The sequence below is a fragment of the Polyergus mexicanus genome, unplaced genomic scaffold, assembly GCF_030449975.1.
Source record: "Polyergus mexicanus isolate NDT 795.1 unplaced genomic scaffold, iyPolMexi1.0 SCAF_4, whole genome shotgun sequence".
In the NCBI taxonomy this organism is placed as follows: domain Eukaryota; kingdom Metazoa; phylum Arthropoda; class Insecta; order Hymenoptera; family Formicidae; genus Polyergus; species Polyergus mexicanus.
Genome location: NW_027223324.1, coordinates 3574544 through 3598760, shown reverse-complemented (window position 1 = coordinate 3598760; position 24217 = coordinate 3574544). Strand labels below are relative to the sequence as shown.

At 36.8% G+C, this 24217-nt stretch overlaps 2 protein-coding genes across 8 annotated transcripts in view; one reads left to right on the top strand and one right to left on the bottom strand.

The window, feature by feature from the left end:
* LOC138932880 (uncharacterized) overlaps nt 1-21102 on the top strand; it is a 26992-nt gene extending 5890 nt beyond the window's left edge. For 3 of the 7 annotated variants that reach the window (XM_070295127.1, XM_070295128.1, XM_070295126.1), the window contains exons 2-18: nt 3531-3714; nt 3951-4017; nt 5036-5106; nt 5275-12179; nt 12352-12482; nt 12598-13299; nt 13376-13493; nt 13668-13792; nt 13880-14023; nt 14177-15409; nt 15527-15948; nt 16024-16257; nt 16555-17493; nt 17623-17752; nt 17838-18174; nt 18262-19402; nt 19486-21102. In XM_070295127.1, the coding sequence (XP_070151228.1) occupies nt 3554-3714; nt 3951-4017; nt 5036-5106; nt 5275-12179; nt 12352-12482; nt 12598-13299; nt 13376-13493; nt 13668-13792; nt 13880-14023; nt 14177-15409; nt 15527-15948; nt 16024-16257; nt 16555-17493; nt 17623-17752; nt 17838-18174; nt 18262-19402; nt 19486-20086 (13461 nt within the window). In that variant the 5' untranslated portion in view covers nt 3531-3553 and the 3' untranslated portion in view covers nt 20087-21102. Of the gene's footprint in view, nt 1-2285; nt 2684-2728; nt 3366-3530; nt 3715-3950; nt 4018-5035; nt 5107-5274; nt 12180-12351; nt 12483-12597; nt 13300-13375; nt 13494-13667; nt 13793-13879; nt 14024-14176; nt 15410-15526; nt 15949-16023; nt 16258-16554; nt 17494-17622; nt 17753-17837; nt 18175-18261; nt 19403-19485 lie in introns of those variants that run through there. The other 4 variants (XM_070295129.1, XM_070295131.1, XM_070295132.1 and 1 more) reach the window with 4 other exon arrangements.
* Cct6 (chaperonin containing TCP1 subunit 6) lies at nt 20763-24217 on the bottom strand. The gene is made up of 7 exons (XM_070295134.1): nt 23966-24217; nt 22936-23527; nt 22502-22837; nt 22349-22414; nt 22054-22276; nt 21793-21961; nt 20763-21715 (listed from the first exon to the last, which is right to left on the bottom strand). The coding sequence occupies exons 1-7, from the start codon at nt 24100-24102 to the stop codon at nt 21643-21645; spliced, it is 1596 nt and encodes a 531-aa protein (XP_070151235.1). The 5' UTR covers nt 24103-24217; the 3' UTR covers nt 20763-21642.

Sequence of the window (24217 nt, the reverse complement as noted above, 5' to 3'; positions counted from 1 at the left end):
AAAAAAGAAGAAATTTTTTATTTGAAATGTTAAGAAATATAACAATTTTCAAATACATTCTACACTGTTGAAAACGGAAAGTGTATTACAACATTTTACGCAATGCTGCACATGATATACTGTACATATGACATTACAAACTTGCACAATTCAGCGCAAGTTTAAAATAATTTTTCCGGAATATATTATACGGCCCGACACATATACATACATATTTTATCACCACAAGCGGCCGCAACGAGTCGCATGCAAATGATATGTCATAATACGCACTTAACATGAAGAAAAATGCGTATGTGTGTTGTCACATTATTTCTTTTTTCATTTCCTTACGTCTTTTAAAAGTTGAATATTCTAAAACATTAAAAAATTTTTTAAATTTATAAACTTTATAAAAGCCCGATATAAAAAAAAACATATATATATATATATATATATATATATATATATATATTTTCTCTTATGAGCTATATTTTTTATAAAAATTAAATTATTTAGATCGTGTATGTCATGTAATCACACGCGCACATATGTACACATGTGTTCAATAAATCTTAATACTTTTTCAATCTGTGTGTTTAGGTATGTGTTGATTTATAGTATTTTCCTTCTGAAATGCTTTGACATATTGTATATAAATATCACTTGGATAAGTAGTAAATGATTTTTTCAATTTTTTCTTATTCAATGATATTCGCAAATAACGTTTGTATATAACAATATAATAATTTTTGCTTTTATTTCTCTCTCTCTCTTTCTCTCGAATTAAAAAAAAATATACTACATATCACACAATTTGAATTGAACAAATAATTCTTTTCAGATTATGGTTTATAATTTGAAAAGAATCTTCCTAATATATTGCTCGCTTGTTATAAATATACCGCTATAAAGCATCACATATTAATCTATAAATATATCCAAGAGAATTCTTCTAATTTTGGAAAAAGAATGTTGTATGTTGTGTTATCAGCTATTTTAAACACTGAAATATCGGTTTTATTTAATAAATACTTCAGAGGACTGCGTGCGGAAGGGGTTGATTGGATCAATATCAGTCTCCTTACTCGTGTAACACCATCATGATTACCTATAGCTTTGGTGGAAAAGTTTACGTTTATTACAGCAAAACTAGGGATATCGTAACACTTACGTTAGTGCGTAAGTCTAATGCGACTGCGTGTGCTACTATACACAGTGTTTTACAAGTTACAAATTGTAACATATGTAATATTTTGGATATGACTATAACATTTTTGTAGAAGAAATTATATATAATAATGACACGTGTATTTTTTGCTTACACGTCAGATTAGATTATATTATAAATGACGATTTTAACCTGTGTGAATAATTTAACGTCGATTGTAATACGAATTATAAAAGTATATGATTTAAGTTACAAAATCGTTTTAATGAGAAAGTTTTGAGAATAACAAATCGTAAATATTGAGAACAAGAATTCTTGTAAATTTATTGTAGTATTAAATTCAACCAAAACTTAAAATTAATCTATTTATTTTACAAAAAAGAAATTGCATTCTTTTAAAATCCAATGTAGCGCATGATTTATGGTTCACCCTATACATATTGTGAACAACGGTGGTGACAAAGAGCGCAGAGAATCGTCGGAAAATAATCGATCGTCAGTGAAGTGTATGCGTTGGTCGAAGTACGGCATCGTCATTCAGCCCTTTGACGAAGATTGGACGCTCGTTCCGAAGGATGTTCTCGGCCTTTCAACTCTGTGCATATATAGAAGTTCTAAGAAAATATATTCAAGAGAGAGAGAGAGAGAGAGAAAGTGTGTATGTGTGCAACTTGTATATTTGGATAGAATAACGTTTGCACAATTATCGTGTGAAATCACGTAGACATTCTGTTATCCTGTTGCTAACAACAAACCAGATGAATTAGAAAAAGAGAGAACTGGAAAAAGGAAAAAAAAGTATTACACAAGTTGAATAGCTTGATTGCTATGAGATATATGTATATTCATAAAACACAATTGCGTACTAATGTCGCAAAATAGCTCTTTAATTATGTATCGCCGAGAGTGTGATCTATATTAAGAATGAATAATAATCTCCGTGCTTTACTCCGTGCCTACGATATATTTTATTAATCGCATTACTTTGCTGTATTTTAATGACACAAACATTTTAAAGAATAAAATTGTGAAATGTGTCATACTTTCGTTACTTCAATGAAGATTTTTAAGTAAATCACAGCGCATGAGGATTATTAGATGAAGAGAATCATCAATGAATATTATATTGTATCTGTTCTATGATAAATAGATAGATTAACACAATCGAATTAGTTGATAAAAATGAAAACAATGCAGTTTGAATATTTATCAATTTTTCGAAAGATTGAAATTGAGCAAATGACCAAAGAAGCATGCTATAACGGTCGAACTTATCGCATAATTGCCTCTTAAAGATGGAGTTATTTGAGATGATCTGCGACAGCAAAAGATTATGAAATGATTTGTAAAAAATTTTTACAATTCTCAACACTGCGTTAATATTAAAGAATATACAGTTTATTCCTTCGTATCCGACAGGAATGAAAAAGACTACTATTTAAATAATAATAAAATTATTTGACCATGTGTTTTCATCAAGTTACGATAATTAGGATTTTACATACCATTTTTCACAATGGCAATTATGCCGACGTAAGTATGTTTAAGAGAATTACTGTATACAGAATTAAGAGAACTGTGTATGTGTATGTGTGTGTTGTGTTGTATGCGCACACATGTGAAAGATCTTATATAATAAAACGCAACTACCGTTCTCACCTCGATAAAGATAGAATAAATGAGGGGGGGAGGAGAGAAGTAGATAGATAAATGATCATGCTTTGCCCATCCTTGGATGAGGCTTTTACTAGTTGAATATAATGTCAAAGATAGTGACAGAATAATTCTTAAGAAATCTTCACTAGCATCTTGCGTTCCCCTTTTTTGGGGAATGAGATTTTTCTTTATCATTCCACAAATGCATCGCTTATTCAAAATACCGTAATCTATGTTAAATCTATTTTTGGATCGGTATGTATTATGAAAAAATAGAATTTGTTTGAGAAAAGAGAGGATGTTCTTTTGTTATAAGAAAGATTTGCACTCGATTAGAAAATTGTTATACCCTTTATTTTTTGAACAAGCGAAAGTTTCTTAAGAGCCTTTTATCTAATGTCGAGAACCGGCATTATCGAGGGCGCTCAAGGTTTGTCAAAATCATAAAATGTTGCTCTATCTCGCTTCCTCTTATTTTTGTCTCACTCTTCTTCAAACGAGCCACCGACAAGATTTATGGGACAATTCCTATAAAGTAAACAACGTCACACATTAAAAAGTAAAGTTTGAGCACAGCTCTTGTAATACGAGAAAATTCTGTAATTTATATTGATATTGTGTTGCTTTTTTAATTTTATTTGTAAAGTGTAATGAATATACAGAATTAAATAAAAATACAATAATAGTTATAAAAAAATAGCATAATTTTTCTGTCTAAATGCAGGTTGACGAAAAACAAGGTACAAGATGGACGAATACGACAAGAAATTTGCAGAAATGCAAAAATACATTCCATTTTTGGAAGCGATGATTGAGAGGCTGCAAAACGTTAAGGACAAGGACAATCGAGAAATTCAATTGCAGAAAATGCAAAGTCTCCACGGGATTTTGTCAAATAGCAAGCGAAAGTATGTTGGATAGAAAATTTATACAAAACCGCTATACTTATTAAATAATTATTTAATAATTACAGTTTAGTATATGAATTTCGCTTGCATAATTTGTGATTTATTTTTTTGTATCGATATCTTTTTGAAATTTTTTTATGGATTTATATTATTGTAAAAAATTGATACTACATGAAAAAATATAATACTGTAGTGTAGACGTTTTTTATTTAACTAAAATGTTATTGGCGGAACAGGTTGAAGATCGAGACCTTGCAGCGATGCGAGGATGTTTTGCAGAAACTGCACAATAGAGTAGAAAAGGTAGATATGCTGACATATGCATGTTACATATAAGCACACTAAGTTGGGATTCATATACATGATAATTTATCTCATTTAATGTTTACGAATAAGCTCATTAGACCTATATAGAGTGTTCTAAAAATTTTAATCAGTTTGTCTATGATTATATTTATGTTCTTAAATATTAAAAAAATAAACTTTAGAACGCTCTGTACATGTCTATATGTATTTTGCCTTTATTCTTTTGTATTTTGTGTATTGTTAAACATATTGTTATATTTTCGCATATATTTTATTATATGCATTGCACACAAAACAATTAATAAAGAATTATTTCTTTAAATATTTTGTGCATAGATTTAGATATTATCGTTGAGAAAGAGAATTAAGAAATTGTGCTTATTCATTAAAATTTTATACATTAAAAAAATTATACAGAATTTAAATAAAAAAGTTCTATCATGTTGTGCATACATGCATGCATGTGTACGGTTGAGAAAATTATCTGTTTGTTTTGAACAGCATATCTTATATGTATTATTTTTGCACTTTTTTTTCTTTTTCTTAATAGAAGATACGAAATAGAATAAAATAATATATACTAATTTAACGTAATATTTCCATCACGTTTACATCGTATAATGATCTGTTTTATCTCAGGAATGTCGCGGTATTCTCATCACGACATTCAACTGAAAATCTTTATATACAATATCTATATCTATCAATCTGTACAGTTCGAGATATTATGAAGGATTTCGGAAATTCGCACTTATTTTGTACGCATTTATTGTAATATGATTTTAAATGCACTGCATACACTATAGATAATAATGTATAATGAAAACATAAAATTGTGAACAAGTTTCTTCTCTCTTTTTGGTCTCTAGAATTGTAGTTGCTTCGTACTCAATCCTTGGTTCTTCACATTTGTAATATTATTTGTTTGCATCATTTTCTTGTACTTTTAAATGTTTTCAGGCTTCCGTAGTGCATGTTTGACTTTTGTGTTTTAATCATTCTAATTCGACACGAGTTTCAGGGAAATACGCCTGGTTTGCAATTGCCAACTAAGCAAAATGATGGCATTACACCGCAATCTTCGATGTAAGTGTTACATTCGTATGAAAATTACAAAAAAAAGAAAAAGTGCAAACAATCGTGAACAAAACTTTTAAGTCAAAATTTTTTGCTCAGAGTATTCTTAAAACCCGCAATATACCAGATACCAGAAGCATTATATACATAAAGAAAGAATTTCTCTGTGACTTTTAGTTCGTTGGAGAATGCGAAATCAGATCAATACAAGAAAGCGGCAGGACAACCACAAGACGCGGAAAAGGATGTAGAAATCGAAGAAACGCCGGCGAGTCCGGACACAGTCAGATCCTCCAGTCCTGATTGCCAAATTCTACCCGTAATAATTCCTACGGAGCGCAATACGGACTTGTCCAAAAACAAAAGACGACGACAATTTCGTAAAATACCGGTTATAACGCTTACGGATCGGAGAGAAATAACCATCTCATCGCCAACAGATTCTAATTCAGAGGATGTTTCTTTCTCCGAGTGGGATATGCTAGAAGAATCGGAGAGGCATACTATTACAAAGAGCAGAGATGATTGGCAGTCTTCGCAAATCGCTTCTAGTCACGACGTAGCAACCGCGGCAAAATTGATCAGTAACAATCTGCCGCAAAAAGTTAACGACGGCAGAAATTATGCGTTGGATTCGCAAGACATACCAACTGTTCCGGTGCCTTCTCTCGGCGGCTCTAGGCGATTAACATCAGTTCTAGAGAAGAGCAAGCTGATGAATTTAGACATAATAACCGACAATAATTCTTCTAGGCCGGAATCACCCGTCAACGTTCCAGATGTGAGACTCAAATCTCCTGATCCCGAGATACTGTTTGCGGAACCTGCGATTATGTCACCCAGATCAAAAGATAACCACAATACGTCGTCGAAGCTGCCGCCGAAACCGTCGTCGATACCGCTTTTATTCTCGCCACCACCTTTCTCGAGTGAGCCTCCGCTGTCCATGGAAGATTTGGCAGAACTGTTAAACGATGAAAGCGATAGCGAGAAAAGGAATGATAAGGCGAATGAAAACGCTGCGAAGTACAAAAAAGATTCAGGCAAACAGGAAGCCAAAGACGGCAAAGTATCGAAAGGTCCTTTGTCAGACAGAGAGAACGAGAAGCGATCAGAGGAGGTGGACAAGCATACAATTAAAATCACTTCTAGAAAATGCTTATCGAATGCAGCGGGAACCTCGAGTGTAAAGTCGAATGAAATTAAAGGACCATCTCATCAGTTGAACGATCATCGATCGGTACCGCAAACATCTTTTTCGAATTCTAAATTCCAAGAGCCACGTTATGCGGATAACTACGAGAGGCATCCACGTCAACGCGATTCTCACGGTCATGAAAACGCGAAAGATAAGCTAACTGCTGGTTCCAACATTCCTGAGGAAGCATCACCGCAGATATCAATTCTTTATCATAATATTGCGAACAAATCGGATGAGAGAAACGTTCCATTGTATCAGAGACGTTCAAACTTACCACCAGAAGCACGGAAGGACACTGCTCCGTCTAGATCGGAAAGCGAATTCGTGATAGAAGGTATCGACTACTACAACATGCACGTTAATCAAATGCATTGGCAACCTTCCGCAATTGCCACCAACGATCATGCATTTGGTAACACGCAGTGGACACCTCCTGCATATGGCGGAATAGCTCAATCATCCTTGCAACCTCAGCATCCTTATCAACATTCGATGGAACCACAATTTAGGCCGAATCAGTTTCCGGCTGGTCCAACTCTACCTGCTGGTCCCAGACCATTAATAACTCCTACTGCACGACCGCAAGATATGAATCTCGTGACTGCAAGACCAGAAAATATTCGGGAGGATATATCTCCTTTAATGTCTTCCCCCGCGTTTCCGGTCGCATCGCAATACAGAGGTTTTCAAATGAATCAAGGATCTTACGATCCAGCTTTTGCTGTTGATAGATCAACAGAGTATCCCCACGTGAGACCGAATTGGGAGGGGTCCGCCAACCGGGTGGGTGAAAATGTGATCCCTTGTGGAATTCAGGAAAATTCTACAGGAACTTTGTATCCGCGGCCCAACACACCCTATCCCTGGGGAACACGGGATAGATGTAACAGAGGTCGTGGGAGGGACGGATATTATGAAAAGAATAGGACAGAAATGAGGCCTGGTTTTAATCGTCGACCCGATTGGCCGCGAGACGGCTTTCCGAATCGAGATCCACGCGTTCGTACAGACCATAATATGATGAACTTGAATCAGACCAAAGAAACTGGCGGTTCCGCTAGAGATCCACGCCTTGCCAAAGATAAACACGTGAATACGCCAACTAAAGCCAAAGATGCCACTCACAATGAGAAGGATCCTAGGAAACGGCCACCGATCATAAAAACAAGGAAAGAAAAAACTAAATCGCAAAAGCCAGAATCTGTGAAAGAGAAGATAGACAAGCTGCCGAAAGACAGAATGCAGTCGCCGTTAGAGAGTCTGTATGGCGTGATTGACACGAAAGCCAATAAAAATTCCGGTTTGCAGAAGTTTAAGATTCCCAAAATTAAGCGATCCGAACCACCGCAATCAAATCGCATGTCCAACAAAACGAAAGAGACCGAAAGCATTTCACGTGGCTTGTCGCGTACAAAGAACGATAATAAGAAAAAAAATAAAAATTCACGTTTTGAGAATATGAGCAGGGATGATGCAAGTGCTGAAGTAAGCAGCAGTAGCGATAGCAATCGTGTAACGGAGGATTTGTTCCAGTCCAAGCAAAATGATACTGCAAAACAAGGAGAAGTTATCTCGTCTCTTGTCGAAGAAACTAATAAGAACGAGGTGAAGATTGGTGAAGCAGATTCGGTGACGAGCGATTCCAAGTTTAATGATGTAGAGAAAAACAAGAAGAATGAGTCAGAAACGGACGAGTCAAAGCCGAAGGAAGAGGTAACACAGGAATGGATCGAGGCGCTCATCAGGAAATCTTTCGAATCCGGTGAAGGAAAAAAGTTATTTGAACAAGCCAAACTAATACAGAAGCTTGGGGAGGCGTTGGAGACGAAGAAGCTCAAAAAAATCAAGAAGATTATTGAGTCTGAGTCTGAAAGCAACTCGGATAAAGATGAAGCTAAGATTGAAGCGAAGAAGACTTCAACCAAGAAGAAAAGACGAGTAATTGTGTCGGATAGCTCGGATGATGAGTGTCTTGCAGAGAGACTCGAAGTCTTAACTGCCGGTTTTGATGCGAGCGAAGAGAGAACACCAGTTTCTACAACGGATCTTAAAAATTTAGAAGAGAAAAATGAAATAACGGTATCTGATAATGTAAGTAAAGAGCTAATTGAAGATGTTACTGCAAAGAAAAATAATAGCTCATCAGGAAATCGTGACGGAAAGTGTGACGTTCAAGTATATGACAATGATAAAAGTAAAAACACACGTGTGAAGAAAAAAAATAATAAGGAGAAAAATCGGTTAAAAGATAGTAATGAAAAGACTGATGTTCAATTAGAAAGCAATAAGCAAGTAAATAGTCGATTAAAAAATGATGATAAAGCGAAGAAACAAGCTGAAGATAAGGTCGATCAAATATCTATAGAAAAATCTAAGGATAAAAGTAACATAGAACGTCCGTCGGATCAAGATAAAGATGAAACAGAATGCGCGGAACCTATTTCTAACATTACAGATCGAGCTAATGAAATTTCTGGAGATAAACCGAAGATAAAAACGAAGAGAAGAAATTCTCTGGAAATGTTGCAAGAGGATATCAGAGAAATGTTTATTAGTGAAGGCGTAGTGACAGCAACAGGTCATCGTATGTGTCGATTACTGAAGGAAGATCAGCCAACTGCAGGAATGAGTCCGGGCACGCTGTCAACGAGTTCTAGGAAGGACGAAACGAGCGCGATTGAGAAGAAGATCGCGGAGCCAAGTACCGAAGCGATAGCGAACAACACCAAGTCGAAGAAAGCTTTGAGATCTCGTAATATTGGAGAGTCGAATAAACCGAAAGTTAAGAATAAAAAGGACATTAAACAGACTCGTAATCTACGTTCTAAAGAATCTATTCCTAATTCTGATAGTGAGGAGGATCAACCGCTGGCTCTGCGAACTGAGAGGTTAAACAGTCCTGGTAATAAGACATCGAATCAAGAAGGAGATTGCGGCGAGGAAATCAATGATCCGCTTCGTAGATCCAAACGCATCTTGCATAAGGATGTTGTGAAGGAGCCACGAGTGGTCGTAGAGAAGGCGGATATCGCAAAGATAGACTCCTCTAAAGTTATGTTTGATAGTTCGTCCGATGAGAGTTTCGGCATAGATGTATCCGAGTTAGCTGCAGCGGTGGATGTCTCTCTTCGACCGGAGAAGCAGTCCGATCAGGATTCAGAGGACACGCTGGTGAGTTTGAAGCGACGACAAACCGGCAAAAACGTGAGTAAACGAAATTCGAAATCGAAAAAGACGTCCTTGCTTAGCGACGACAAGAGCGAGGACGGAATGTCTTTTACGGATGAGGAGAGCGCGCTATCGGACATTTCCATGTCGAGTAGCACAATTGCTGGAAAAAGAACGAGCGGTGGCGCAGCTAGAACGTCCACTAGAGAGGAGTTGTTAAGCAATATCCTAGTGGGACTGGTGCCGGCAACGACAGAGAAGAGCGCGTCAATGACCGACAAAGGTAGCGAAGCGGATCTCGATGAAGAGACGAACGAACCACCAACCACTGAGACGAATGCGAAAAAGACCTTGACAAAGAAGAAGAAAAAAAAATCTAGTTGGCAGATGGGAATAGTGTCTACTAAGAAAAGGAAGAAGAAAACCGCTTCCTCTAAAACCGCTCAGACAAATATCGAAGAAACAAATACTGAATTCAATGTTTCAATGGATACTGTAGAAAATAATCGATCAATATCGGAAGATAACAAAACTGTAGCGGTAGAGAAACCTCCTAAGCATAATCATATTGTAGACAACGTAAATGTAGATTATTTAGTAAAATACGATACTAAACCATCTATAAAAACCGATAGTTTTGATATAGATTATAACGAGTTAAATTTGGCGTTAACAGAGTCTTTGGATGCAATTAAGGAAGCACTTTCGAACGAGTCGCTTATTTCCATTGAGGAAAATAAGCCTACAATAAAGATCGAGACGGAAGAAACAAAAAGTACAACAAATGCTGTTATTATAGCGCCACCGTGTACTGTTACCACGGACACATCTTACAAAGAAACATTAAAGATCATTTACGACGAGCAGATGGAGGGACTTTTTCACAAAATCGAGATTAAACAACTGATAGACTATATATGGACCGGTCAGAACAAGTACAAGTGCCTGTTGTGCATTTTCACGGGCAAAAACATTGTTCACCATTATAAGATGAATCATCCCGGACAAGAGGTACTAATTGCGCGTCTCAACCCGACAAATGCCGAAACTGCAATTCTGGAGAGTAGCGCGACTATAGCATCCGCGACAGAGACAACCCAGGTATGCAAGTTCTGCTGCAGATTCTGTTACTATGTCACGGAAGGCGCGGCGGACGTGGCGCTCGAAGCTTTTTACGAGCATTGTACCACGCATACAGGTGAATACAGATTCCATTGCAACAGTTGTTCTTATCAAGCGGTGGCCAAGGCATCTATGAGAATGCACTATTATAAAATGTGTCGCAAGCACAACGACACATTCAACGAGTCTGCGTCCGAGGATGATGTGCCGCAGGAAGGCGCCGTTTACGGCTACCTATGTCGCAGTTGCAATTACGTGCAGCTGAAGCGGCATAATGTGGAGGCCCACGTTGCGTTTTGGCACCGAGATACTAAGATGAGTACTGAGATCCTGAAAATTAATATGTCTGCAACGAGCGTGGAGAATGTCGCGAGTAGTAGCGATGAGATGTTGCGAGAACCGATTTCTACCAACGCAGAAGAATCTTTTGTCATAGAAACAAAGCCGAAAATTTCTGAACTTGAAGACGTGGAACACATGGATGTGCTGGAGATGAATATCGTGAGAGAAGTATCTCAAGACAACAATGATAATACTGGCGAAGCATATATTCTACATGAACCAAAAACGGAGGAAGCAATCGACATCAAGGAAGAAGAAACGGAAGAAAGATCAGGAGTGTCTCAAGAACAACCGGAAGGACCGGTGAGCACTGGTAATTTAAGCGTATTTGTTTGCCCGCCGGAGTTAGAAAACAAAGAGGACGAAATACAGCGGGAACGGCAGAAGATGATGCAGGAAATTGCTCACAATATCGGTATTTTAAAGAACTATTCTAAACCAGATTTGTCCATAATAGACAAGCTACAGGACAAGATGCGCACAGATGCGGTTGTTAGTCCTGTTCCTGAATGCGATTCATTAGCGCTGAATATTCCGGAGATAAGAGAAAATCCTTCATTGCTTCTCACGAATTCTATCGTAGAATCCGAGAACAATATAATCAAGGAGGATGTGCTGGGTCAACCAAATAATCAAGAAAATTCTTCTTCCATAGAAGAACAGATTACTGATAAATCAGAGATGAAGGACATGACGAACGACAAAGCGGATGGGATAAAGATCCGGGATCCTCTTGCAATCATGGATCCGTGCAAGAAAGACGATGAGAGCGACGGTGAAATCAGCGACAATGAGCGTTCGGCGCCGATCTTCGAATCGGATTCCAGTAGCGAGCAATCGGATTCCGAGCCGCCAACCGATGTCAACATGATCCTGAAGGAGACGTCGAGCATGAACACATTGTCGTCGCGAGATCCAATGCTGACAACAATTCAGAGGCTGGCTGCACAGCTTCAGAATGTCAAACCGTTGGAGCCTGTGCCTGAGCCAACAGTTGACATTAAAGTGGAGATTAAGAGCGAGCCCATATCGTCGATCCCGAATCCACCGGATGTCATACCGATCGCCACTGCCAAGCGTCTGTTGGCGAAAGAATCAAATGATGAAAATTTGTCGGAAACATCGGTACCACGCGGTGATATCAGTCCACCGAAGAAATTCATCAGGTTAAGGCGACTGAGCGGCGACATGCTATCTGTGCCGGTACAATCGTCGGATAATCAAGAGGATACACGAGTTTTCAGTACAGGTAGGAGCATTTACAATTATTTACACGTTGTGATAGTGCTCTTGATATTTCAATATATTAATCAAGAATCTCTGGAGAGTTTTGCCAATTAACATATTTAATAAAAAAAAAAAATATATATATATATGTAAGTATTTATGAATTATAATAGATCAAATTATTTTATTGTTAGATGGAACTCAATCGGACGGCGCAATAGACATGTCACAGGCTGACACAGAGGAAGAGTGTTCATTTTTGAAGATTGAAAACGTGATTAGCCTCGCACCCAGATCCGACAATACTGGGAATGAAAGTTCTATCGTAAGTGGAGAATATATATCGCAATATTTTCTTATCTTTGAAATATTGTCAAAATATTCAATTTATTAAATCATTTTCATTACATTTTTATTTTGTTATTACATTATTCTCACAGGTAAATGACATCAGAAAAGCAGTAGAGATCTCTCCGAAGAATAAAGGGATACCTACTATCCTGAGGAAACCCAATCAAGCTATAATATTGAAGAAGTTGAACATTATACCGCAATCGTTGGCGAACGCTCAGGTTATTCAACCGACTACGTCGGAGCACGTGACGTTGTTTCCGGTTAAGAGCCCGCCAACATCCTCGGCAAAATCTATCGGCACTCATCGTTTGGCTACGAATTTTGTGCCCATTGCCCCAAAGATGCGACAAATGACAGTTTCGTCGGCAAACCCGTCCAATTTGAAGATACTGAAGGTAGTACGAACGCCTGTGCCGCTAGTCAAATCGTCCAAGGATATGTCGTTCTCGTCTATAGCAATGAAGCTAAAATCCATGGACGCATACGCGGCGATGTTGGTAGAGACGAAACTGATTCATTTTTTTAAGTGCATGGGTCATGATTGTCATTATACGACCGACTCTATCTCACTATATTCTGAGCATTATCTCCAACACTGCAATGAAACTAGTAAACGGAACAACAGCATACCACCATATGATTATGAGAAGTGCGCTTATTGTTACATGTCTTTAAACAACTGGATCAGCATGAAAACTCATTTATGGGAAAAACATAGTCTGTGTCGATATCAGTGCGTTTATTGCTTCTATCGGGCCATTACGCCATCCTATGTACAACAACATCAAGTAATTAATTTCAGCTATTGTTTTAGATGAAGAAAATAATATATAATATCTGTGACTGATGAATTAAATTTTTTAGATAACTTGCCATCCTGGCAGCAGGTTTTACTTTCTAGTAGGTAAAATGCTTAAACCGGTCCAAAAGCAGGAAGATATTAATCGTCAAGATTATGTAAAGCCATTTGTTTGCAAACAGGGTATGTCATTACAATAATTATGATAATGTTTTATACAATTCAATACAATTTTTTTGCATAATTTTGTATTGCAATTGTAATACAATATTTTAATATATTACAAAAAAATATATTAATAGAATAAATTATACATAACATTCTATTAAAATAATTATTAATATGAATTAATTTTAGATTGTGGGCAGTTTTTTTATACACTTGAAACATTCGTTATGCACTTAAAGACGAAACATCAATCTTCTCAATTCACGTGTCATTTGTGTAACTCTATACAAGAGACGATAAAATCACTAATATCTGTAAGTATCTTCCTATTAATTTCAACTGATTCTCGTTAGAAAATGGGACATGATTGTATTATTTATTTCATGTTTTAATATTTATAGCACTATAAGATGCACGGATATTCCAAATATCAATGTGTATATTGTTTATATGGTACTGAGATCTTAACCGAGATGCACCAACATTTAAGCGCTTTTCATTACAATCGATTACCACAAACTCTTGAGCGCTCGTTTCCTCCAACGGTATAATTGCTATAATTAATTAAACAACAGCAATAAAAACATTATTATTATTATGTTAAAATCACTTTTATTTTAAATCTGTTTGGGATCATTACAACATCACGATTTGCTTATTATCAATTGTCTATTTAACATATAAAACATGTATTATAGATAGAACGCAATGCGGACGTTATACAACAACTCGTTATGCGAACTTTTAACGAGCTTATAAAGGTGGACGAAAAAAATATCGAATTGAATGTTAACGATTCCAAAAAGGATACTTCTATGAAAGATGTAATAAATGAACAGATTTCTTCACCAAATATAGAAATTGCTTCAAATCCAGAACAATCTAATGCACCAAACAACTCTACTATGTCCAGTTTTACCGATGAAAGCAATTGTAATAATATGAGCAACATGAAAGCTTGTGCCAATGTTTCCAATATTTCAAAAAAACAGTCTATAGATGCGTCTCTCGCTGATGGTATCGTTGAAAATGCGAGTAAAAACACTACTGAGAAAAAACCTCTAAAAAATAAATCTTTCCTGCAAGAATCGGAGAAGGGCAAGTTAAGTACTATAAATCAGATTCTTCAGGAACAGGAATTTGAGCTGCTGTCGTGCATAAATGATTCTGGTACAATAGATCCGTTAGAACTGTCGAGTGAATTCGATTGTACTGACGAATTTGTCAACACTAATCTTGATAATCCAGAATTTTTGAAAACTCTTGCTATTGATTCTAGTAACGCGTCATTCTCTAATGATGATGCGGCAATATCTGCAGATAAAACGGAAGACAGTGATATCGAGATTTTAGAGAATATTGAAAGAAAGAAAATTGCAGAGAAAAAGAATGTTGAAGATAATGCAAATCGCTTAACGACGGATTTAAAGTCTTCCATTAAGCTGAAGATTGAAAAAAAGGAACAATCTGCATTATGCGATACTAGTGAAAATAAATGCACATCCTTAAAGGCGTCTACGAATACGTCTGCAGACGCGCAGTCAGAAAAACCTTTAACCTTAGATGATATCAAAGATACCGGCCGTGCTGGACTTGAACTGTACAAATGTGGTTATCTAGAGTGCAGTTTCGCGGCGCCGAATGCAATTTTATTAAAGACGCACATTAAGAAGTGTAATTTTGGAGAACCTGTCAGAAATTTATTTTGTCCGCATTGTAAAAAACGTTTTATTAAAATCGGTTTTCTTCTGGAACATATGAAGGCTCACGGATTGAAGCGTTTCGGATGTTCGCTGTGTAAGAATAGATACGCGGTCTCATATCAAGCTACGGCACATATGAAGACGAAACATAAACATCTCAGCACGAAATTAGTCCCTGCAGATCCAACAAACCCATCAGTCGAAGGCCTTTTTATTGTGCAAGCAACTGTAAGTCTCTTTCATTTTAATAATTATCCATATTAAATTTTAAATAAATATTACATATATTTCTTTAAAAAAAAAAACGTATATTATATCATTCTCTCGTGTATATAAATTCTATAGCCTTTTGGATCCGCTGAACGAAAAACCAAGAAGCGTAAAGGTGCAAAATCCGGAGTGGAACAAGAAACTGAAAAGTCTACAGATGTCGAGAAGTTATCGTTCAGCCCTGATGAAATAGAGCAATTACCGCGTCAGGCGATTTATAATCGGGAAGTCCAGTGCGCCATGTGTCCTTACACAACGAAAGTTCGAACAAACATTATCCGACATTTACAATTACACGCGAAAGACCAAACTGTGCCCGAGAGCGGACCTGTCAATCCCGTTCCCTGTTTAGATAAGAAGGAGAAGATGTTCGATAAGATGGTGAATCTGGCGAGTAGCTCGCACCAAAACGGGCGAATGGGTGGAAAGCCGAAAGAAACTGTTAAAGAAAGCAAAGAAGACGATAGTATACCAAAGTTTGTACCGGAACATAAAAGGTATATATCAGATTTGAGATTGCAAAATATTATACGACATTTAGTTTCGACAATTATTGACTTTCTCGCGAATAGGTATGTGTGCAGCGTGGCCGAATGTAATTATCTAACGGTGGATGAAGCGATGCTGAGGTATCATTTGAAGGCTCTACATTCGGAAGAACCGTATTTCCGTTGTCCGCATTGTCCTTCACCGCCACCGGGTCAAGAGAGCCAAAATATAGCGATTGATAAAATGGGTGTTCACTTAAAAATGCACGATACAAGGCTCTACAAATGTTCCCACTGTAATCATCATCATTATCACAGGTTTGCATATATTTATATAATTTTTTAACTCTGTGGCGCATATGATTATATTATTTTCATATTTTTTAATAAAATTTCTGTTTTATATATAATGTTACAATTTTAAAACATATGACAAGTATTACTCTATTAATAGTAATCATTAATATTATTGTATAATTGAAATAACAGGTATCATAAAATATAATACTATTCATTCAATCAAAAAAATTGATATATGAAAAAAATGTTACACTTGTCAGATGTTTTAAGATCTTTCTTTTGTGGCGGGAGTGCATTTTCTATGCTTTCTGATAGTATTGAAATATCATCTAGACACGTTGTGGAACGGCATCTTACCGATAAGCATCCAGAAAAGAGACCATTCGTGAAAGTAGTTAGAGAAATCGAGAATACGGAGAACGTTCAACAAACGATTAATGAGGAAACGGAGGAAGAAGTTCCTGATCCGGACGGCAATCATTGGAAGTGCAATCTCTGCGACTTCAAGTGTGTTTACAAAGCCGATATAACCGTCCACGCGGATACCATTCATGGCGAGAGTGGTCAATACAAATGTACCTTGTGCTCATTCAAGACGAGCGGAAAGATAGTTCTCGAGCAACATATAAGCGGCAAGCATGCGTACGATTCCAATGCCGATTATATTGTGATCTATCAGAGGATAAAGGGGGTCAATAAACGTAATGTAGAAACTACGGAGCAAGGTGGACAGGATGAGCCCTTCGACACGACGCCGCTTTGGAGAAGAAGTGTGCCGCGGATTCGACATATTCGCGGTATTCTTTTAGAAGAGGAGATCGAAGATCCCGTGACGTGCGAAGGATTGTCGTCCCCTTCAAAGGTATCTCTGGGTAAACGCAAGAACGATACGGAAATCTTGACAAAGTCAGCTAAGATGAGATCAGGAAAGTCAGGCGATGATAATAACAAACAGTTTAAAGAGAAATCGAAGAGATCGCTTTCGTGCGACAAACTATCCGAAGAAGCGGAAGGCGACGGACGAATTAGAAAGGCAAATGAGCAGAGCAAAGGTAATATAGCGCGTGATGTCAACAAATCGACTAAAGATTCTAAAACGGGCGCGACTGATTTGAACGACTCGGATGTGGGAAGATTTGGACCTTACGGCAAGCCGGATGGCAACCTATACATCTGTACATTGTGTAATAATTTCAAAACCAAGTATAAACACGATATGAGAGATCACCTTTACAGGGAGTTGAATTATGCGAGGTAAGTGATATTAAATCTTAGAATGCAAACAATTTGTCTTCAGATTGCATTCTGCGCATTATGACATTTTTAAAAATTGCTCATTTTTTTGCGAAAATATTATTAAAAAAGATATGTATTCATTTTTAGATGGCATTGTAAAGCTTGCGGATATTTATCGGTGAATCGTAATGCGTTAATACAACATTTTGGAAAACGTCATAATGGAGAATCTCCGGAACATGAACCACTCTCCCCGGACAATGCAATTGAGGATTGGGTATGTTCTTATCAAGATTTGTAATTTTTTGTATCAGGTTAGAAACGCCAGACAAGCGAGAATCACGTATATAAATTTTATGCAGGTAATGACTTTACTGAAGAAGCAGACTATTATGATCAAGGCGGCTAAAAACATCAATGTTATCTACAAAAGTGTCGAGATATCTGATAATACATCTGCTGGAAGTCGAGAAGTTGATAACGCAATTTCTCCTAAAAAAACCCAAACTAACAAGAGAACTGTAAATCTCGCGCCTACAATATCTAATCTACAGAGCGACATCGTTCGAAATGCTAATAGGAGCAGCATAGATACCGATGATGGTAACAGCAGAGACAACGAGGATCTTATTATCGATATGAAAGAAGACGAAACACTCGAGAATAAGAACAACGAAAATAAGCCCAAAAATGATAAATGTAAGTACACAGATCATATTCAGAATTATTGTATCTCAATCGTTCCCATATAAAATGAAATATATCATATACGATTTTTACGCGCAGTTTGCGAGAAAAACGAGGAGATATCGGAAAAACCACTTGTCTGCAAGCACTGTCAGATGATCTTCAATCGTCCGCGCGGATTGAAGCTGCACATTCAATACTCGCATTTGAAACGACTCAGCTTCCTGTGTCCCTACTGCGACCGCAGTACCAATTCGGAGCTGATAATGCGTCAACACATTCGCTCAAAGCATCCGAAGGATCCGGAGAAGATCATACACAATCCATCTGCTTGGGGAAACGCGAAGCTGACCAACGAGTTCTGGGAAAAGGAATATGGCATTGTTTGTCCGCTAAAAACCAAAAAAAGGAAATTGAACGCGGAGGATGCCAGCGATACCACTGCCGGCAATCGCGCGGACATGCGAGAAAAGTGCGAGGTGTGCGGCTTCACGGCCATGAATTACACCGGTCTGAAATCACACATGAGATCGCATGCCACTCCCAAGCACAATCTCAAGTGCTTATATTGCACTTACAGTTGCTCCTTCAAGGCCGAATTGCTGGAACATTGGGAATTTAATCACCCTACGATGCAGTTTAAGTACCAAGAATTATCGTCGACGGCCAGATCCTCCTATGGCGAGGCAATCAGTAAGCCGTCGATGCCTAAGAAACAGGATATCGATACATGTGACACGTTAGACGATATAGAGGAGGAAGAGGAGGAAGAGGAAGAAGAGGAGGAGGTAGAAGAGGAAGAAGAACCTGCGATATCTCCCGGCAAACCGACGTTGACGGTGATCTACAGTTGCTTCTATTGCATCTTTCGCAGCAACTCATTGCCGTCCGTCAAGCGACATTGGAGTTACGTGCATAAGGAATCGAAAGGCCCGGAAACCGCTTTCAACGCAAAAATTAATCTACCGTTTAAATATAAGGAGATACCTTTGTCGAGATTGTCATCACCCAAGAATTGTGCGAACAAGAATGTCGTCAAAAAATCGCCTCGTGACTTCGTGGAGCGATCAGAGAACCTATCATCGATTGTGGTTCAACGGCGCGGATGGGTCTGTCAGTGGTGCCAGGAATTTTGCGAGACTGACAGCGATAGAATGACGCATCAGAACATGTTTCATTCTCATCTGCCACAGAAATGGCAGGAGCAGCTACAGCAACAGAAGCAGGATCAGTCGAAAGGGTAAGATCGCATTATACCTCGTACGCTGCTGTCGCCTCTATAAAAAGATGCCTAATTAAACAACGCGAATGTCTATATTTTAGGACGCCGATACGGCTCCCTGCGTATAATTCTACGAAATATTCAAGTCCCGCAGTGAAAACCGAGAGTATTCCCAATTTGAACTCGGTTGTGGAGAACTTGATAGTGAATCAGGCTAAGCGGAGTCTGGATTTCGGTGATGTTGCGATGAAGAGCAACCAGAGCCATATTCCCAGCGTTTCAATGTTTAAAGGTGGCAGTGCTAGCGGTGGTCATCAGGCTGTCGCGAGAAAGTCTACGACTAGATCCCTCGTCTCGTACGCGAGACCGGGTCCGCGTGTGTTCAAGGCTGTCGCTCGCAAATCTACAAATCCGTTGCCAAGATATCCGTCGAGCGCTTTTATGTCATACCAGTCGATGCCACGCAGCATAAAGACAAAATTAGAAGTGGGACAGACGGAGAGTGAACCATCCTCCCATTACGGAATACCAAGCAGCCCAATTAATCTGGCTGAGTTGAACACATATATGGTAGTCGGAGGTCATAGTATGAGGTTAACCTGTCTCACTCTGTCTACATTAATTAATATTAATCCAAAAATACTGTTGAAGGATATCAGGAAAGATCCTAGATATACCGCGATCTTGTCGAACTCCGACTAATGTCATATTTATTTTTTTCACATAATACAGGTAAGTAGGTAGATACATAATTTTGTATTATATCGAGATTCAGGATTTTTCATTATTAATAGTGATTGAGCAAATCACCGCGAAAACTGATAAATGAGTGGATTTACAATACAAAATCCTAAATACAATTTTTGTATAAAACTTATTTACGATATCAGAAACGAAAAACAATTAATGTCGTTTGTATCTTTTTATTTTTGATTTCTTCGTTTCATAGAATGCTACATGTATATAGTAAAAGTGATGATACACAACTAAAAAATAGCATTAAAGGAAAAAAGATCATATAAACGATTAGTACAATTAAAAAGTTCGTAGAATATTTTATTTTAAAAAATGTCTCGAATATATGTTAGAGATATGATACTTTTATATAATACGAAACATATATGGTCTGTTGAAATCGAATTAGTTAAATTTATAATTACGTTGCAAACTTACATCATGCTAATTATCGAAAAAAAGTTAAATAAAAAACTATTTTTAATATTCTTTCTAAAATTACACATTAGTCATTTTTGTATCACTCAACATTGTATCTATTTCACTCAAAATAGCAAGACAGTTTTAATATGAAATAAGGTAAGAGGAAATGATATTATCATTATATATATATATATATCCCCCTTCCCCCTTTTTCTCTCTCTTTTGTATTATGTAAATATCTGTTATTTAAATATTTTATCATGCTTTTTTATTTTTACAAAAAAATAAAGATAAGCTTTAGTTCAAAGTCCTACGATACACTATTTTAGCAATCACGTTTGGTGTATACAGGAATAATATAAAGATATCAAGTTTTAAGTTAGCGTATTACATTGTAATCTCCAGTGACCAAATTTTTCTTTCATCCCGGATATCATCTTGAGATGATAGAAAATAGTAAGCAGGATTTTCTGTAATAAAACAAGACTGACACGCGTCCTATGTATTGTAACGGAAATATCTTAAGGAGATGTAAATATATGTACCATACTTCAAATAAATATTTTTAATTTTTATAAATTGGTATATATATGAATAATTACTTTGTTTTAATCATCGAGCACAATACTAAGTTATTTTTTAGCACAAAAAATGGGAGCATCACATCATATATCTATCTCTTTTGACAGGATTAACTTATGTCCTCTTTCCCGTTTTTTGCATTTAATACCCTAACTTTTTCTTTGTTAAAATTATTAATATTTTTTTCTTTTTCTTAAAAATATAGCATATATTTATATTATTTATATATTTATAAATTTATGCTTTCAGAGATGCTTTTTATATTTTTCATCTTAAATTTGCAACGCTATAAATTTTGGTTAAATAAATGGAATATTTTATACAAAAGCATTACTTTATTAAGTTCAGTGTGAAAATTCATTATCATATTAAATATTCACATTAGAAGCGATATAAGCGACGAATTCAGTTAACAGACATAATGCAATATGAATAATATAAAGAATAATTCAGTAATTTAATTGATTTCGTGAAAAAAATTGTTAATAATTCTTAAATTTTGTATCTCATAAGAGTTATTAACCCTTTAGCGAAGATAATCCTGCTCTCATTATTTCGTCAACCAGAAGAAGATTACTGGCGATTATTGTACTGAAAAAATCCATGTAAGTTATCATCACATATGAATTACTAATAATTTAAATTATATTTCAATAGCAATATCTTACCAAGAATTGATAATTTGTTTCTTTACATTGTAATTATCATAAATGCCAGCATCCGCGGGTTTTATAGCTTCTCCTGTGGACAAATCTAACCCTACAGCTTCTTCTAGAGCAGTGCTCTCCTCTAATAATTTAACAATTGTATCTTGCGGATCAAATCCACTATTAACAGCTGAAAATTAAAAAAAGTAGAAACAGATGTTAATAATGACAATACTAATAGTGTTGATAAAATTAGAGATTCATGAGTATTATACAGCTTACCAAGAATTTTTGGAATGACAAGTAAAGCTTCCGCATAAGCTTGTACTCCCAAACGTTGCTTTCCCTTTACTTGTTCTTTATACCGTTGAAGAGCTTGGCTAGCTGCAACCTCAAAAGCTCCGCCTCCAGGCACAATTGCACCATCGTCGATAGCATTCTTTATTGCCCTAAGTCCATCACGTACAGCATCTTTTAATTGTTCTACTGTAAATTTATTAGGTCCCTGGAATATCAATATGTTATAAGTATTCCGATGCATATGTGAGCACAAATAATCAAATGCAATAAATTTTACCTTTAATAAAATTGTTACAGAGTTTGGTTTTTTGCATTCTTCTATGAAAGTGTACTTGTTTTCCCCCTAAAAAAAATTATTAAAAAATATGTTTAGCCTGATTTATACTACGATAGTTCTTGTCTCAATATTGTGTCAAACATAGAAATTTACCAGCACATGTTCATATACAAGGCCAGCCCATCCCAAATGTTCTTCTTTCAGATCATCTACAGAATTCATGGCTACACCACCACATGCAAGCGCTAAACGCTCCATGTTTCTGCGCTTGGCTCTACGCAAAGCGACAATGTTCTCCTTTGCGAGCATATCTAGGGATTGTGGATCTATTCCTTTTTGATTTATCACGACGAACGATTTATCCGTTCCATCGCACAATTTCTTTTTCAATTCGATTATTTTCTTCACACGATTATCGATAAACACGCGTTCAGCGGCCACCAATTTTTCGCGCTCCTCAGCTGATTTATAAAAGAATCCACTGTTCACCTATTAAAAATTAGAATCCGAAACAGAATTATATCTTTAGTATTCCTATACTTGTGCCAAATTAATTTTATATATTCTTTCTAGTATTATATATTTACCTCACTTTTTTCATATTCTAAGCTCACATTACAGGTCAGAATATAAGCATTCTCAACTCTCTTTGGCATGTCCGGATGCCTGGCTCCATGATCAGTGACTATGCCACGAATTAGAGTAGTATCAATTGCTGTTCTATGTTGCATCTCCATTAATTCAATCATATGCAAGTCTATCTCTTTATCCTCTTGCTTAATAGCCAATACAGCATCCACACAAATCTCAGTTAACTTGTCGGCTACAGTATGATGAACTTTTGTCCTAAGCGAGGTTCTTGCAATGTCCAATAGGCTTGTCTTAATAGGCTCGATCGAAATTTTCAACGTATCCAATATTTCTAATGCCTTAGCACGAGCTAAGTCAAAACCATCGGCAATCACTCTAGGATGTAATCCCTCTGTTATATATAGATCAGCTTGCTTCAAAAGTTCACCAATGACTAGCACAGTGCTGGTTGTACCGTCACCAGTCATATCGTCTTGAGCTGTAGACGCTCTTGCTATTAAGGATGCTGTAGGATGTTGAATTTGCATTTCATGTAGAAGTACATTGCCATCCTTCGTGATTTTTATATCTCCAGCTCCAGAAACCAACCTGGAAATTTGATTTGTACAAAACTAACGTTCGCGCGCTATTATATAAAAATAATATTTCCATAATTAATTAAATTAAAACTCTCAAAAAATTTATTAATATTTTCTTTTTGCTGTTGTTATATATCGAGGATAGGTATCAAAATAACATATTAATATATTAAACAAACAAAAACAGAAACGCTTTATTAAGAAATAATATGCATGAAACGTCAACGCTTAATTCGCAATTCGTAAAACGTGTCCTAATAAGGAGAATAATACGTCGTTAAGAAATCGTAAACGGATTCCTCGGAATCGCGACTGGGAATAAAGAGTGGACGCGATAGATATTTTGTCTCGGGAACATTCAGCGTCAAATAGTTTGAAATACCAAAAAAATTGATTATGAGAGCGATATAGACGGAATCGCGGCACGTGTGAATCTACGGGTACATACATCTTCATGGTCCCCTTGGGTCCTAAATTGGTCTTCATCACATCCTGAATCCCCTTCGCGGCAGTAATGTTCACCGCCAGTGCTTGAGCCGCCCGGGCAAACTCGGCTTTCGGATTCAGTAAACTGATCGCCGCCATTCTTTCGTTTTTCGAAATTTGCGTTTATGAATATCACACACTCTTCTTCTCGTACTTTCTCGGCGACTTCGAGCTGTCTATATAAGGTCGATTTTCAAGGCGCGGCGTGATATGT